The 14,445-nt window shown below is 36.7% G+C and overlaps 1 protein-coding gene across 1 annotated transcript in view; it reads right to left on the bottom strand.

Moving 5' to 3' along the window:
• Positions 1–4,221: 4,221 nt before the first annotated feature.
• Positions 4,222–14,445, bottom strand: part of ZNF385D (zinc finger protein 385D) — a 330,406-nt gene continuing 320,182 nt past the window's right edge. The window contains exons 6-8 of the mRNA XM_047769116.1: positions 8,811–8,989; positions 7,673–7,774; positions 4,222–4,500 (exon numbers count right to left, since the gene is read on the bottom strand). Coding sequence (XP_047625072.1) covers positions 4,267–4,500; positions 7,673–7,774; positions 8,811–8,989 — 515 coding nt within the window. The 3' untranslated portion in view covers positions 4,222–4,266. The remainder of the gene's footprint in view (positions 4,501–7,672; positions 7,775–8,810; positions 8,990–14,445) is intronic.

Genomic DNA, 14,445 nt, shown 5'->3' on the forward strand with positions numbered 1-14,445 from the left:
TGTGAGCTGTGGTGTAGGTTGCTGACAGCTGCTGCTCGGCTGGCAGCTGCTGCTCGGATTCAGCCCTTAAAAAAAAAAAAAGATTTGAAAAAAAAAAAAAAAGAAGGAGAAAGAAAGGAGTTAACCAGAAATAATTAACCACTTCAGCCTTTATTCACTTTCATCCACATTACTGATGAAGAAATTAAGGACAAGTTATTCATTGACTATTTAAATGTTACCCTGTGGGTCAGAGACAAAGTCTAAAATAAACTATGGACTTCTTTCAGGCTCATTGTTTTCCTCAGAACTTTTTGATGCTTTCCCATGTCCAAAGAGTCTTTTTTTTTTTTTTTTTTTTTAATCTGAGCCACAACGCTGGATCCTTTAACCCACTGTGCTGGAAGAGACTGGGAATCAACCCACACTTCTGCAGCAACCCAAGCTGCTGCAGTCAGATTCTTAAGCCACTGCACCACAGGAGGAACTCCCTTTTTTTTTTAGGCATTCTTAATACAATGTCATCTGTGCTAAGGTATAGAAAAGGACTTCTACAGATCAATTCAGACTTGAAGGAAGAGGTTTCTAGACCACTTGAGTCATCTTTTTAGTTTTGTGATATGATTTCTTAAGGAAAGCTGAAAATTACCTGAGGGTGGAGACAAAGATATTAATTTAAAATATTAACCATATTTAAATTAGTGCCCATATCTACTGTGGTGTTGTTCTGTGCCTTAGAAACACATACATGGGTACATCCACAATAAACTACGAATAATCCTGCTTTTAAAGCTTTTAATTTTTACTCCCTTGTTTTATGATTTTCTGCTCTTTTAATTTCCAAATGAGTATAAAGAGTCTCTTGGCTAAATAGTTCTTTGGCAGCAAAATATGTAGCGCCTTTCCAAAAACCAAATTACATCTCTGATGATAATGGCAATGAATTATTGCAAGAGATGAACGGAAACACAACAGTACCTGAAGACTGCAATCCTTTGAGATAAGGCAACAATGATATAAATTGCCAAAAGCCAACTCTGTTTGCTAATGTGAACAGAAAACCCACTCTCCAAAGTTCAGGACCAGGGAGAGGTACAATTTGTCACTTGTAATCGCCTGTTTTCTCAGACAAGAAATACACTTTCTTCCCAACCACTGTTTCCATTTGTCTGGATAATCTGGATGAGGTGCAGTAATGCCTTTTTCCAGAGGCATTCGACTTTTGCAATGCATTTATATTTGTTTCAAATGAAATCAGAGGTGCTTTCTCTATCATTCCCTGCCATGGGTATGATGCATGGGAAAGGACGCATAACCATAAAGTCAGACCACCCTTGAGGATTTTCACAGCACCACTGCTGACCAATTGGAATTATTGATCTTTATTCATGAAAAGAAGTTCCCTAAGGGAAAAGATAGAGCTTTATAGCAGGGTGAAGTTTAATAATGTGAATCTGGTATTGATAAATACATGGAAGGAGAGGAAACAATTCACAGAGAATCCATTATAAGTTGTATGATTAGGCTTCATCCTTTATTAGGTAGTGAGAAAAAGACAACTGATGATTACAACTCCAATTTTAGAGACCTTTAAACAAAAACGGCTCCAGAGTGAAGTGAGGCAGAAGGGATTTAGGTATTTCTGAGGTTCCTCATATGGCTAATGGAGAAAATATGGCTGATTTGTTTGTTCCTAGCAAATCATTAAAGTTAGTAACGTCTTGTGATCAGGACTCTTGTAACCCACAGGCCCTGGTGTCTAGTGGACTGGCTCATTCACTTTGGTGAAAAATGGGGAAGAATAGCAAAAGTACATTGCAGTAAGATTGCATCCATGAACACTAAGTTCTCCAACAGAAAGAGAGGTTGTATAGGTGTAATGTTTATTCGATAGGGCTTCTGGCTGACTTATAGTGAAAGATTAAAATATTTGACAAAGCAGAAAAAGGAAACTAAAGTTCCAGATGGTCAGGGGCTTGTCACATGGGATATAGACAGAGCCCCAAAGTACAAAACTCATGAGCTAATAACTCTCTACTTGGCTGAACAAGCAGGTTCTGAGGGTGAAAAAAGGAAATACTTGCTAAGACCAGAAAGTAGTTACTGGCAAATGCAGTATCACCAGATGCTCTCAATGACAAATTTCAATTCTAATCAACATATTTAGGCAGAAGATATATGGTTTGAGATTCCTTTTACTGAAGACTGATAATACTTTTCTTTTCCTTTCTGCCTGCCTGCCCTCCTCCCTTCATTTCTTTCTTCCTTCCTTTCTTTTTTGTTTCAGTTGGTTGTTTAACAAAAGATATATAAAGTAAACTGCTTTAAAGATATGTTTATATGACAAATGTATTTAGCTAGATGGTGGAGAAGAACTCTAATGACCATGTTTAATATTGAGCACCAAGCAGCTATGGGTGTTTCTTAAATATAAAATGACAAAAGCTAAATACCCATCTCTCAAATGGTTTCATCTTGACTCTTTAGACCTCTCAAAAGTCTACTATAGTTTAGATAATAGCAGTTTCAGGAAGGCCATACCCAGCCATTCCCTATATTTTTAAATAATCTTTACAAAACCTTTTCAAAAATATTTTTTTTTCTCTAAACCTAAATCTGTTAGGGTGGATTTGTACATGTTTTATCATTGTTCTAAGATTGAGTGTCATTTTTCTTATTAATGCAACAGACTGGCTGCATCAAACCCCATCATAGTGATAGGCATGTGTTAGCTTTCTATGGGAAAAAGCAAATAGCCTTTATCACAAATTAAAGGCACAGCTATTTTTATGCCATTTGTTACCAACTTAATGATAACATGTAACACAGGATGGTTATATAATTATTTTATATAGAGTTTCTTTTTATAAGTTATTCTCTTAATCTTTCTAACATATATACAATATACATATATTTATATATACCCCTGATAAATCTTGTTTTAAAGGTAAAACATCAACTCCCTTCAGCCTTATGGTGAATATTGAAGGCTGTCAGTATTTCACAACTCCACTAGAGAATGATGGTCGAGAGCATCTTACCAGTATTTTTTTTTTAACTCTATATCCTTGGCCTGCAATTAACTGAGATTCTTTTTTCTTGTTTTACTAACATTTAAATATATATTAATTGTTTATATCATGTCAGTAGGAAATCTAAAAAAACAACAAAAACCCCATGACAATGACAATAGATAATGTCTACCATCATAGTCAAAGCAGAAACCTTTGCCTAAGAGACATCCCTACTGATATGATACAAAGGGGATATTGCAGAGGTGCAATATTCTTTGTTTTCATTGGCTATATACTAACATGAAAAATCTTTACTTTGCATTATCATGCTAGGTTAGGATTGTTCCTTATCCACGAAACAGAATAGTTGTACTGATTTTTTCCTAAACCCCCATGATGCATTGATTCACCTGTTTTCAGATATAAGGTCTTTGAAAACACTTCCTATTTCTAGCAACACTGCTTCAGGGTGGGGGGAAAGTACTTTGTAAGAAACCATGTTTGTTAATATTTCTCCTACCTCCATACTTAGCCCTGTTCTATTATTCTGAACTTAAAAGTCATCTCCAAGCCGGGTAGGAGGGTAGAATGTGGACCAGGGACCGTCGCCACACCATCCAGTGTTGTTTATTTTTTGACTGCTACTGGCATGAAATAGTTGTTCGTTCTAACTTTTGCAATTCTTGAAAACCTAGTGGCATAGATTGAGACACAGCACTATTGTTTTACAAGACATCTACTGTATCTACTTTTGTTGGGATAAATACCCAGTAGTTGCTGTCATAGCAAGAGGACCAGCACGGGTACTACTATTCACAGTGTTGCTTTTGTTTTTAGTGTTTTTTCTTTTTTTTTTGTATTACTTTAATCTACAGAGTAAATTATTATATATACATTGGAACCAGTTAATGCCCTTAGACAATGTATAGTTGTCTCATAAAGCAGGAAAGACAATGCAAGGGGAAACAAGTGCCCAAAAGCACAGTCACAAAGGCTTCAGAATTTCTAGATACCACTACAAGTCAATGCTGGAGATCACTTCTAAAACACTCAATGTTCAAGAGGAATGCTTTAATTTGGAGAAAATACCACCCCTCCCTCCCGCCCCCAAACTTCCCTCCTTTTTTTATTTTTTAATAATCTCTTCCATTCACTATCAAAAGTCCTGGCTCTTCAGATATACGTTAAACTATAAATAAACACTGCATAGTTCTCTTTTTTTGTTTTGTGTTTTTTGAAAAATTATTGCAGTACAAGTACTCCCATTTGGAATTCAGTAAGGAGCAAACAGCACAGGAGTGTGGGTGGTCCGAATGGGTCCAGGAGCTGGCCGCAGGAGGGCTGGAGGGAGTGCAGAAGTCTGGAACAGCGTTGCTGCTGGAGCCGTTCTGAGACTGAAGGGGGAATTCACAGCCACGGCTGCAGCAGCCGCTGCAGCTGCCAGTGGGTTGGGTAGAATTCGTGGAGCCAATGGCTTGGAAGGTTCTTTTGAAAATACCAATTTTACCTGCAAGGGAGAGACAAGAAAGAGACTGGAAGAACAGACATTTTGGAGCCTGCACTGAGATTCCCAAAGGGTGGGCAGCTTTTAAAATAGAGCAGTCAACAACTACAAAAATGAGCTGGGAGTAAAAATAATGGAAAGTGTAAAACATCTTTCCTTTGGAAGGATTGGAAGATCTCGGAAAATGGTTGACCTAGGGTGTTGAAAATCATCCAGAAAAGTACCCAGCTACCTTATTTTATTTTATTTGAAAAAAAAATTTAATTGAAGTATACTGATATACAATGTTGTCTTAGTTTCAGGTGTGCAACAAAGTGATTCAATTATATATATATATATGATTAAATCACTTTGAAAAATATATACTTTATATATATTTACACATATTGAATATATATCTATATGTTCTTTTCCAGATTCTTTTCTCTTACAAGTTATCACAAAACACTGAGTAGGGTTCCCTGTGCTATACAGTAGGTCCTTGTTGGCCATCTATTTTATATATTTTCTTGATAAATAGATATACTTCTTGAGGAAAGTATTTATCCTGAGGAAAAACAGGAGATTTTTTTACTCCACTCTTTACACACATGTTAACTATCTGGAATAGATATTTTTAAAGAGAGATTTATTAATGTTGTCAGCTACTATTAGACCATGCAAGTGTGTAAATTGAGTAGCATAGCAAGGTATGAGGTACCAATCAAGAGAAATAAAAATAATGAAATTCCGTTTTCAATAAAGAAGCAAAAAAAAACTTACCTTGCCCAAAGTTTGACATGTTTTGCTCTCATTGGTTGCAACATACTCTCAATTCTCTTTTATAAAACCAGTTCATTCTCTGACTAGCGGCATTAGTAAAATGGCTGTTCTCAGGGATGGAATGTTCCCATTTATGGAAACAGTAACAGTGATAGTTAAGCAGGAGGTTTTGGAGGCTAACATTAACACAATTTGACTTCTCTATTTAAGAACCATTCACTTGATTGTTGAAAGCTGCATCTACAAGGGTCAGAAATAGCGTTCAAGGTTATGATGAGGTGTTGAAACAGAGCTCTGTGCAGAATTCACAGCTTCTCAATGCAGCTAAAATTGATTCTATGCAAAAGAGTCAAGTGACTTCATTTGCATAAAAACAGATGAGGCCACTAAATTACTAATTGGGTCAACTCTTTCTGAGGTCTCATAATAGATGATTGCAGTTTTCCTTTAACTATATTTTTACACGTCAGCAGCACACAATAGCACTGGTTATTAATAAGAACTATTTGAAGAAAACAGATTTTAAAATGCATAATTCAGCAATATTGTAAATCAGTTGTTCTTCATCTTAATATTTTTATACATACAGTTATGGTTTATTACAACTAAACCATGCAGAACCCTGGGTCTCTCTAAGTTATGGTCATTTCAACCAGAAGGAAAAAAGCACATGCTCATACATATCAACCTAAGATGTCAGGAGGCTTATAGATATCCCCTAAAATCCTGCAAAAAAATTCTAGGTCAGGACATTAGTACCGGTATGTTTACTAATCTGGAAGGCACATTTGGGTTAATGGCAAGAGGGTATGTCTCAGGAAGTATTTTCCAGGGATATTCAAAATCCAAAATTGCTAAGGGAATCAACAACATCAATGCCTTGTCTCTTGAAGATATTAAAAAGGAAATGGACCTATCTGGAGAAAACCATAAATTGAAAAGATCCATGCAATTCACTGCAGTCCTATTTACAGTAGCTAAGACATGGAAACAACCTAACTGTCCATCGACAGAGGAGTGGATAAAGAAGATGTGGTACATATAACAATGGGATATTATTCAGCCATAAAAAAAGAATGAAATAATGTCATTGGCAGCTACCTAGAGATGACCATACTAAGTAGACTAAGTCAGAATGATAAGCATCATATAATATCACTTATATGTGGAATCCAATACACGGCACAAATGAACCTTTCCACAGAAAGGAAACTCATGGACTTGGAGAACAGACTTGTGGTTGCCAAGGGGTAAAGGGAGAGGGTGGGATGGACTGGGGATCTGGTGTTAATAGATGCAAGCTATTGCCTTTGAAATGGATAAGCAATGAAATCCTGCTGTATAGCACTGGGAACTATATCTAGTCACTTGTGATGGAACATGATGGAAGATAAGGTGAGAAAAAGTATGTATATATATGTGTGTGTGACTGGGTCACTTTGCTGTATAGTAGAAAATTGACGGAACACTGTAAACCAACTATTATAGAAAAAATAAAAATTGTTAAAATAAGAAAATAAATAATTAAAAATTTAAAAAAGGATGCACATGAACTTATTTGCAGAACAGAAACAAACTCATAGACTTTGAAAAAAACTTATAGTTACCAAAGTGGACAGGTGGGAGGAGGGATGGATTGAGAGTTTGGGATTGGCATATGCACACTATGATATATGGAATGATTGACCAATGGGGAGCTACTGTATAGCACAGGGAACTCTACACAATATTATGTGATTATCTATGGGAAAAGAATTAGAGATTGTATGTGTGTATATATGTATAACTGTATCGCTTTGTTGTACAGTAGAAATAATCACAACATTGTAAATCAACTATATGTCAATAAAACTTAGAAAAAGACATTAATAGGAGTTCCCTGGTGGCCTATTGGTTAAAGAGCTGGTGTTGTCACTGCTGTGGCTCAGATCAATGGTGTGGTTCAGTTCAATCCCGGACCAGGGAACTTTCCACAGCCAAAAAAAGACTTTAATAAATTTATCCCTTTAAACAAAACAAAAAGAAAAAGAAGATGCAAGACTTGTTTTTCACCCACCTGTCTTAACAGTATCCATTACTCTCAAGTCCAGATCTCATGTGATTACTTACCTGCCTCAAAAGAGTTTGTTTTTCCCCCATTCCCAAGCTCTGTTGTGAACCTGGGCCCAACTAAAAAGATAAGACACTGGACTGTTGCTAATGGTGATAAAACACACAGACAACTCATGAAACCAAGTGATTCTGTGGATGGAAGAGGAGGTGGATTTTCAAATCAGTGGTTTGTCTTTACTTAAGTATCTTCCACTTATTTCACTTAGTAGCTGACAAACCACCCCCAGCCCCAGCCCTCAAATTCAGCAAGCAGACCGTAGGACGTGAAAAACTACTATTAGGAAGCAAAAAGGACACTCACCCCAAGCGGATGTGCTGCCTTCTGCAGTTTGTTGTAAGGACTGTATTTAGGTTTGGGGGGCTTCCCAGCAGCTCTGTCTTTGTGCCTTCTACTGCTAATGTGCTATTAAAAGCAATTAAAAATGACAGCTTTTAAAAAAAATCATCCCCCAAACCCCTCATAAATATTGTTTTCACCTGGGCAAGGATGTTAATTATTTCATGCAAGTTGCAGAAAGACAAAAATAAAAGAGCATGCACTTTTGTCCTTGGATTCTGATGCCTTGAGGATAGATACTTTTAGGCTAGTCATTTCTGTCTATTTTTAACAAATAGCAGGATCTCCTTTTTTCCCCAGCCTTTCTCCTTATCACCACATGGATCTCGCTTTATGGACATTTACAAAGGAAAGAAATATCTGAAGGAATTTTATGTGCAAATAAACAAAGATGGCCAGGCAGGCATGAATTTATTTCCATACTAATATTTACCCTCACATTTGTACAGCCAAATGTCAGCCCCTTAAATTCTAAAGATAAATAACGAAGGTGCATGAAATCAATGCAAGAATGTACATTTGCATATAAAACACAACATAATGTGAGGGCTGTGACTCCAACTAGCAATGTAGAACTCTTTGGAAGACTATTCAGAGTAAAAGTGAATGCAACAAGATTAGTCATCCCTTTAGCAGGTGGCTTCAGGATTTAGAAATACACTACCACACCATAAATAAATGAATGGCACGGTATGAAATTAGTGGTAGCATGTAAATCTCTAAACAAGTAAAAATGGAACATCACGATCTGAACTTTAGAGAAAATCAACACTTTTAAGTGGGAAATCTGATAAAGAAAAGATCTAGTACCCCTCTTATTCCTACTCTTCCAATATAAGGATAGCACAGACTCTCTTTAGACAATTTCTGAAAGATTTTAGAACCCATTACATTTTAGTATTCCAAGCGACTAAAAGATGCGTAAATAAACAAGGACAGTGAATAGAAGCTAAGTGGATGGATAGATGGATGGATGGCCGTAGAGAGGAGTGGATGGATGGATGGGAGAGGAAAATGCAAAGAAAAGGAACAAAGGAAACACACATTCTACTGGTAAGGGTGTCCCCCATCTGTTTTCACTTCTAGAATTGGTACCACCTACCTGTTTAAGTTGTGTTTCCGAGTTGACGTGCACATCACAGATTTCACAGTGAAACGTTTTGTTTTGCAGGCCTGTATTCCCCTTATTAACTGGTCCTTTGCCTTTCACACCTGCCCTGGGGAAGGCTTTGATAGTTCCACTTCCATTCCGGGCTTCTAGCATGGTTTTGTGCTTAGTACCTGTCAGGAATATTTAGGAGAAAAAAGAAAAAAAAAAGAAAGAAAGAAAGAAAAAAAGGAAAAAGAGGAGGAAAATCTTAACTAGTCATGGCCTCCAATAAATGATATGATAACACAAAGTTATGTGATGCTTAGTTTGAACGTAGTCCTTCAAGGGATTATGGCTGAAATATGCTTAGGACGTAGTCATTAAGACTGTAACTATGTGCTCTGACCATCATATGTAACGTTATTTACTTACGCATCTTTTTATGATGTCCCCCATTACAGACAAGCACCATCAATACAGGAACTAAACACAAGAGTTCTAAGATGAAATTAAATGGGTATGACTTTGTTTCTTTTCCTCTTGATGCTAATAAGACATAAGTGATAGCTGAAGAGGAAGGGTGAGTTACTCACTAAAGGTGTACTTGGAGGTGAGGTGTAACAAATGTTATCAGTTTAAACATGGTGTGTTTATAGAAGTAGCACTCATTAAATCCCCACTTTCTAAACAGAAGACAAACAAGCTTTCCTGGTTATGTGGTTTAGGTTCAAAGAGGGAAAGTAATAGTAGAGTTCTTAATGACTCTGAAAAAAAAGAGCCCGATTTAGAAGAGTGAAGTTCATACTGATTGGCTATGAAATTTCAAATGTAAGCAAATGACTAAAAATATGAGGGGCAGATTCATTGGCTAAGCAGATACACCATAAATAATGCTTCTTTTTCTTAAACGAGTCCCATCTTTGGATTGGCTCATATAACCAGTGTAACTTTACTTATCAGTATTTACTTTTTTTAAACACTGAAGTTCATGAGGGCAATTTTCTCTCAAAAATTTTGCGCACAACTTCCTTTATCTTGGAGATAAGCATTCGTTTCTTTTTTTCCACTTAGCCAGGTGTTTTTGATGTGAAATTTTATCTTGTAACCATTTATGTCCTTTCTCCCATTCTGTTGTTGTTGGTTTTTTTTTTAACCCTGTTTTAGGGGTTCCTCTCCTAATTGTAATTGTATTTACTAGATTGTTATCATTTCTGGAAGCATAGATAAAAAGAGATTCTCAACTTCTGGCTCTTGGGGCAACCTCCCGGAACCACCGAATATCAATGAAGAAAAGATGTTGCGAGCACTCCAGGTCTGTGCCAATCACCAGTGTCTTAAATAAGAGGCAATGAAAACATGAGACAGGTTTATAGTCATGTGTTTCTCTCTTCCAAAATAATAACTTTACTGAGTTTGATATAAACATGCATATTTTTACAACTTAGATTCCCCTCTTTGAGTCTCACATTCTTATGCACAATGGTGAAAATGTTCCTAATAGTAATATGTTGATATTAAGGAAAAAGAAAAAAAGTCAATGTCTTGTGTGAAGACTGGAGAGGCAGAAATATGGAGCCAGGGAATCACCCTGCTCTGGTGGCAGTAAGGCTGCATGGGGTTCATTCTCACCTATGTCCCTGTGATAGAGTGACACAATGCTTTTGACTTTGTATGAAGATGGCATCAATGAAAGTAGGGCAATTTATACATACATACATGTATAATGAATGAATGTGCATATATACACACTTATACATAATGATTGAATGAATGTGCACATATATAGGTACGTGTACATACACACTTTTTGCCCCACGCTCACTGATGCCATCTTCATATAAATTAGAAGCATTTGTGTCACTATGTGTGTATGTGAGTCCATACACCTTCTCTAATCAAACGGATGATTTTATCAAAATATCTTTTTTCCATGAAACCTCTTGACTCAAACTGAGAAGTGCTCTCGGGGCCAGTGTGGCTTAGGAATGCCTAAACAACAGTCAGTAGGAGAGGAATTCTCATCCTGACTTTCTGGAGGGACTCTTCACTCACTCTGCTTAATACCTTCTATAATTTGAGCTGGTGTTTGATGGTTACAACCTGAACAGATCAGAAAATCAACTATCTCAAACTCTTCAATGATTTGTAGGTACTTTATCTTGCCTGGGGGGACAAAACAGTCAGCTGTGGGCAGCTTGCCTGAGGCTTGAGTCAGGTGATTAAAGAGAAGAGAAAAATTTCAAAAGATTGGGCTCCAATAGTAGGGGCTTAGCAACAGTAGGTAAAGATCTAGAAAATAAAATGTTCCTCATAATACGTTTGGCCAGCTAAGACCCATCTCTGTCCTGTCCTTAGGGGGAGAAGAAATGGAAATGTGAACATTGGAGAAATACTCATCCTCTCAGAATACCACTGCATCGTTAGCATTATAATTTCAGAGAATCTCTCCACAGAAGGTAATAAAGATAGCAAATTAAGTATACCCACTCATGCGTGCCTTATATGTGCGTACACACAACAAACACAGAGGGTGAAAACTGTACCAAGATTGGGTGGAAAAACTTCAGCTAATAGCTTTAAGTCTAGGGTTACTATTCATCATCCAATACAGTAAAACTTTTGTACAAATATAACCGCCTGCATATCTTACCAGATTATCAGTCATAATTAAATAGCTATTAGATAGTTTTATAAGATCTTAAACCTTGACTAGCCTGTAAGGGTAACTGTATTTCCTTAAGTATAGCTAAAATTAAGAAAAGAGGTACTCCTCATTTTAAAGCATTTACACTTTTGAAACATGAAATGTGCATTAATAATATAAAAGTAGTGATTATTAGGAGAACTCATACTTATTTTTGAAATACTGTACATATTGCGCTAAATTATTTACCTGCTCACAGGTGCCTTATTGAGTTAGGTGCTATTATCATGCCTGTTTTAGAGATAACATTGAGACTCAGAAAAGTTACTTACCTAGCTCACAACACAAACACTACTTGAAGTTACCAGCAGATAGAAAGTGAATTTCTAACTAAGTACCTAGAGCTATGGGGATTTAGCTAGAAATCCACTAAGGATTTTGGAACCAGATGAATTCCAGTTACACAGGAATTTCTCATAGTACCCTTAATTTTCTATTTCATTAATGCAATCTTTTCTAAACTGATTTTAACTTGAGTCTTTCAAATCCCCTTACTCCCTACCCCCCCCTCCCTTTTTTTTCCCCTTGTAATGCTTCTTCCTGCCCAGCAGAGTACCACAAACCATGATGCTTCCAAAGGCATTGTCTTTGTGATGCCGGTTTGATCACCTCTGGTTTCAACATTGTGTAAACATTTCTCAAGGCTGGTGCCTTCCTCTGTGATTGCACAGCAGGGCCATTGCAAAGCTGCTTCTGTTCTTTTTTCCTTCTTCCTCAGAGGACAGAATCTTCAAGAAGCTAAGTGGACTATTTTCTTCCTATCACTTTTAAAAGGCTGACACTGACAACGACCTTCATTTGAAGATTCCATGGTTACTGAAATGTGAAACTCATTCTCCACCACAGTTAAAATGCTCCTAGAAATACTGATTTTGTTTGCTTTTTTATTTGTTTGTTTTTGATTGCTTGGGGTCAAGATATTTATTGATTTACATCTGCAAAAATCAAAGTACTACGTGGTGTAGGATGAAAAAGGCTTGCATTCCTTTCGATTCTCCAGCATCTTTACAACTTCCTTTTTTTTAGATGGCTTTTAAGTTAGGTAAGCATTAGGAAAGGTAGATGAGCAAGAAAACTGCAAATGACTTTTCAAGTTAAATAAATCATTCCTTAGGTCATCAGGAAAATTGGGAATTATTTTTTAAATGGAAAAAAAAAAAAACACTGTAGTTTCACCAAGGAGAGGCATGCAAAATATTAATGGATGAAACTAACACAACTTTGTAAGTCAACTATACTCCAAAAAAATTATTTAGGAGTTCCCGTCGTGGCTCAGTGATTAACGAATCTGACTAGGAACCATGAGGTTGAGGGTTCGATCCCTGGCCTTGCTCAGTGGGTTAAGGATCCGGCGTTGCCGTGAGCTGTGGTGTAGGTCGCAGATGCGGCTCAGATCCCATGTTGCTGTGGCTCTGACGTAGGCCAGCAGCTACAGCTCCAATTCGACCCCTAGCCTGGGAACCTCCATATGCCGCAGGAGCGGCCCAAGAAATGGCAAAATAAAAGACACACACACAGTTATTTAAAAAAATATTAATGGTGGCCATTATGTACTAGCCTTTTATTTTCTCTTTGTGTATGTGCCTTAAAAGAGTTTGGACAACTTAAAGTAACTTTGTACAGAACTTTCCTTGGATTTATATATACTTTTAGAAATGCACATGATTCTTAATGAGAGCATAGGCTTATAAAAGTGAATGATCTATAACCACTTATCCAATATTAGACATTTCTATTTTCTTCTTTTCTCAAATAGTTATTTTTTAATGAACATCCTACTCATTAATCTTATAAAAAATCTATCCTAAGTTTATTTCTTTAGGATAGATTTTTAGAAGTGATAGTATAGGGACAAAATGTGACCATTTTTAAATCTCAATTCAAGCTGCCAAATAAACTGTCTAAACACTACAAAGGAAGTTTCAGAAGGATTCATTTTATAGAGAAATGTATCCTGGTACAGTATACAAAAATCACCCCTCTATAAAATAATTTTAATACCTTAAAGTTCTATTTCTAGAATGCCTATGATACTTAACAGCATTAGACTAGACCCTTAGCAAGCCCATGGGACTGCCAATGATAGTTTAGTTATCTTCTCATTGACAATTTCAGATGATTCAGCTTATAGATACATGGACAATAAAAGTGATCAGTCTCCCTACAAACACCAAAGTGCAGAGGCGGTTTTTTTGTTTATTTGTTTGTTTTTTTGGTGTGTTTATTTATAACTTTCTGTATAATGGAATTATAGTGCAACTTTTATTTCCCAAGGAAACAAATTTATCTTGAATCCCTATACCCAAACTGTAAAACTGGCATCAAAAGCCTCCATATTCTTTTTTTAAAATCCTCTAAATGTGAAATTAACTTTTCTTACCCTGACCTCCTAAGTAATATGCATTTTCCATGTTAATCTTAGTTCATTTGGTCTACTTGATTAGCATGTCAGTAAACATTAAACACCCAGAATAGTATCCATGGTGTCAGGTGACCAAATGATGCCCTAAATGAGTAAAAAATTGTGTTATTTCTGCTAGGTCCCTGACTGAAAATACTTTGTTGATTCACCGGTAATGTATCAAAAGTTCAAACTGCTAAGGTGAAAGCAGAGAAAAGGAAAACAAGGGTCTAAAACCTAGGAAAAGAGAACTTTGCTTTTAGCCTCAGAAAGGGCCTCTGAGGAAGAGCTAGAAGTGGGAACAAGATAAGAAGCAAGCCAGCACCAGTGGGGATGGACTTGGCATCCAAAGACAGCTCAGGAAGGAGTTCTGAAGACTCACAGAACCAGTGGGCAGAGTACTGGCTGGGTTTGATGGGGAGATAAACATGGGTAATCAATACAGCAGTAACCCTTGAGGTTCCAGCATGTGAAGAGAATTATCAGGCATCTGAAAAGCCTCTTTCATCCATAACAATAGACAACAGGGAACACAGAGGCTT

Source organism: Phacochoerus africanus, chromosome 1, assembly GCF_016906955.1.
Source record: "Phacochoerus africanus isolate WHEZ1 chromosome 1, ROS_Pafr_v1, whole genome shotgun sequence".
Lineage (NCBI taxonomy): Eukaryota > Metazoa > Chordata > Mammalia > Artiodactyla > Suidae > Phacochoerus > Phacochoerus africanus.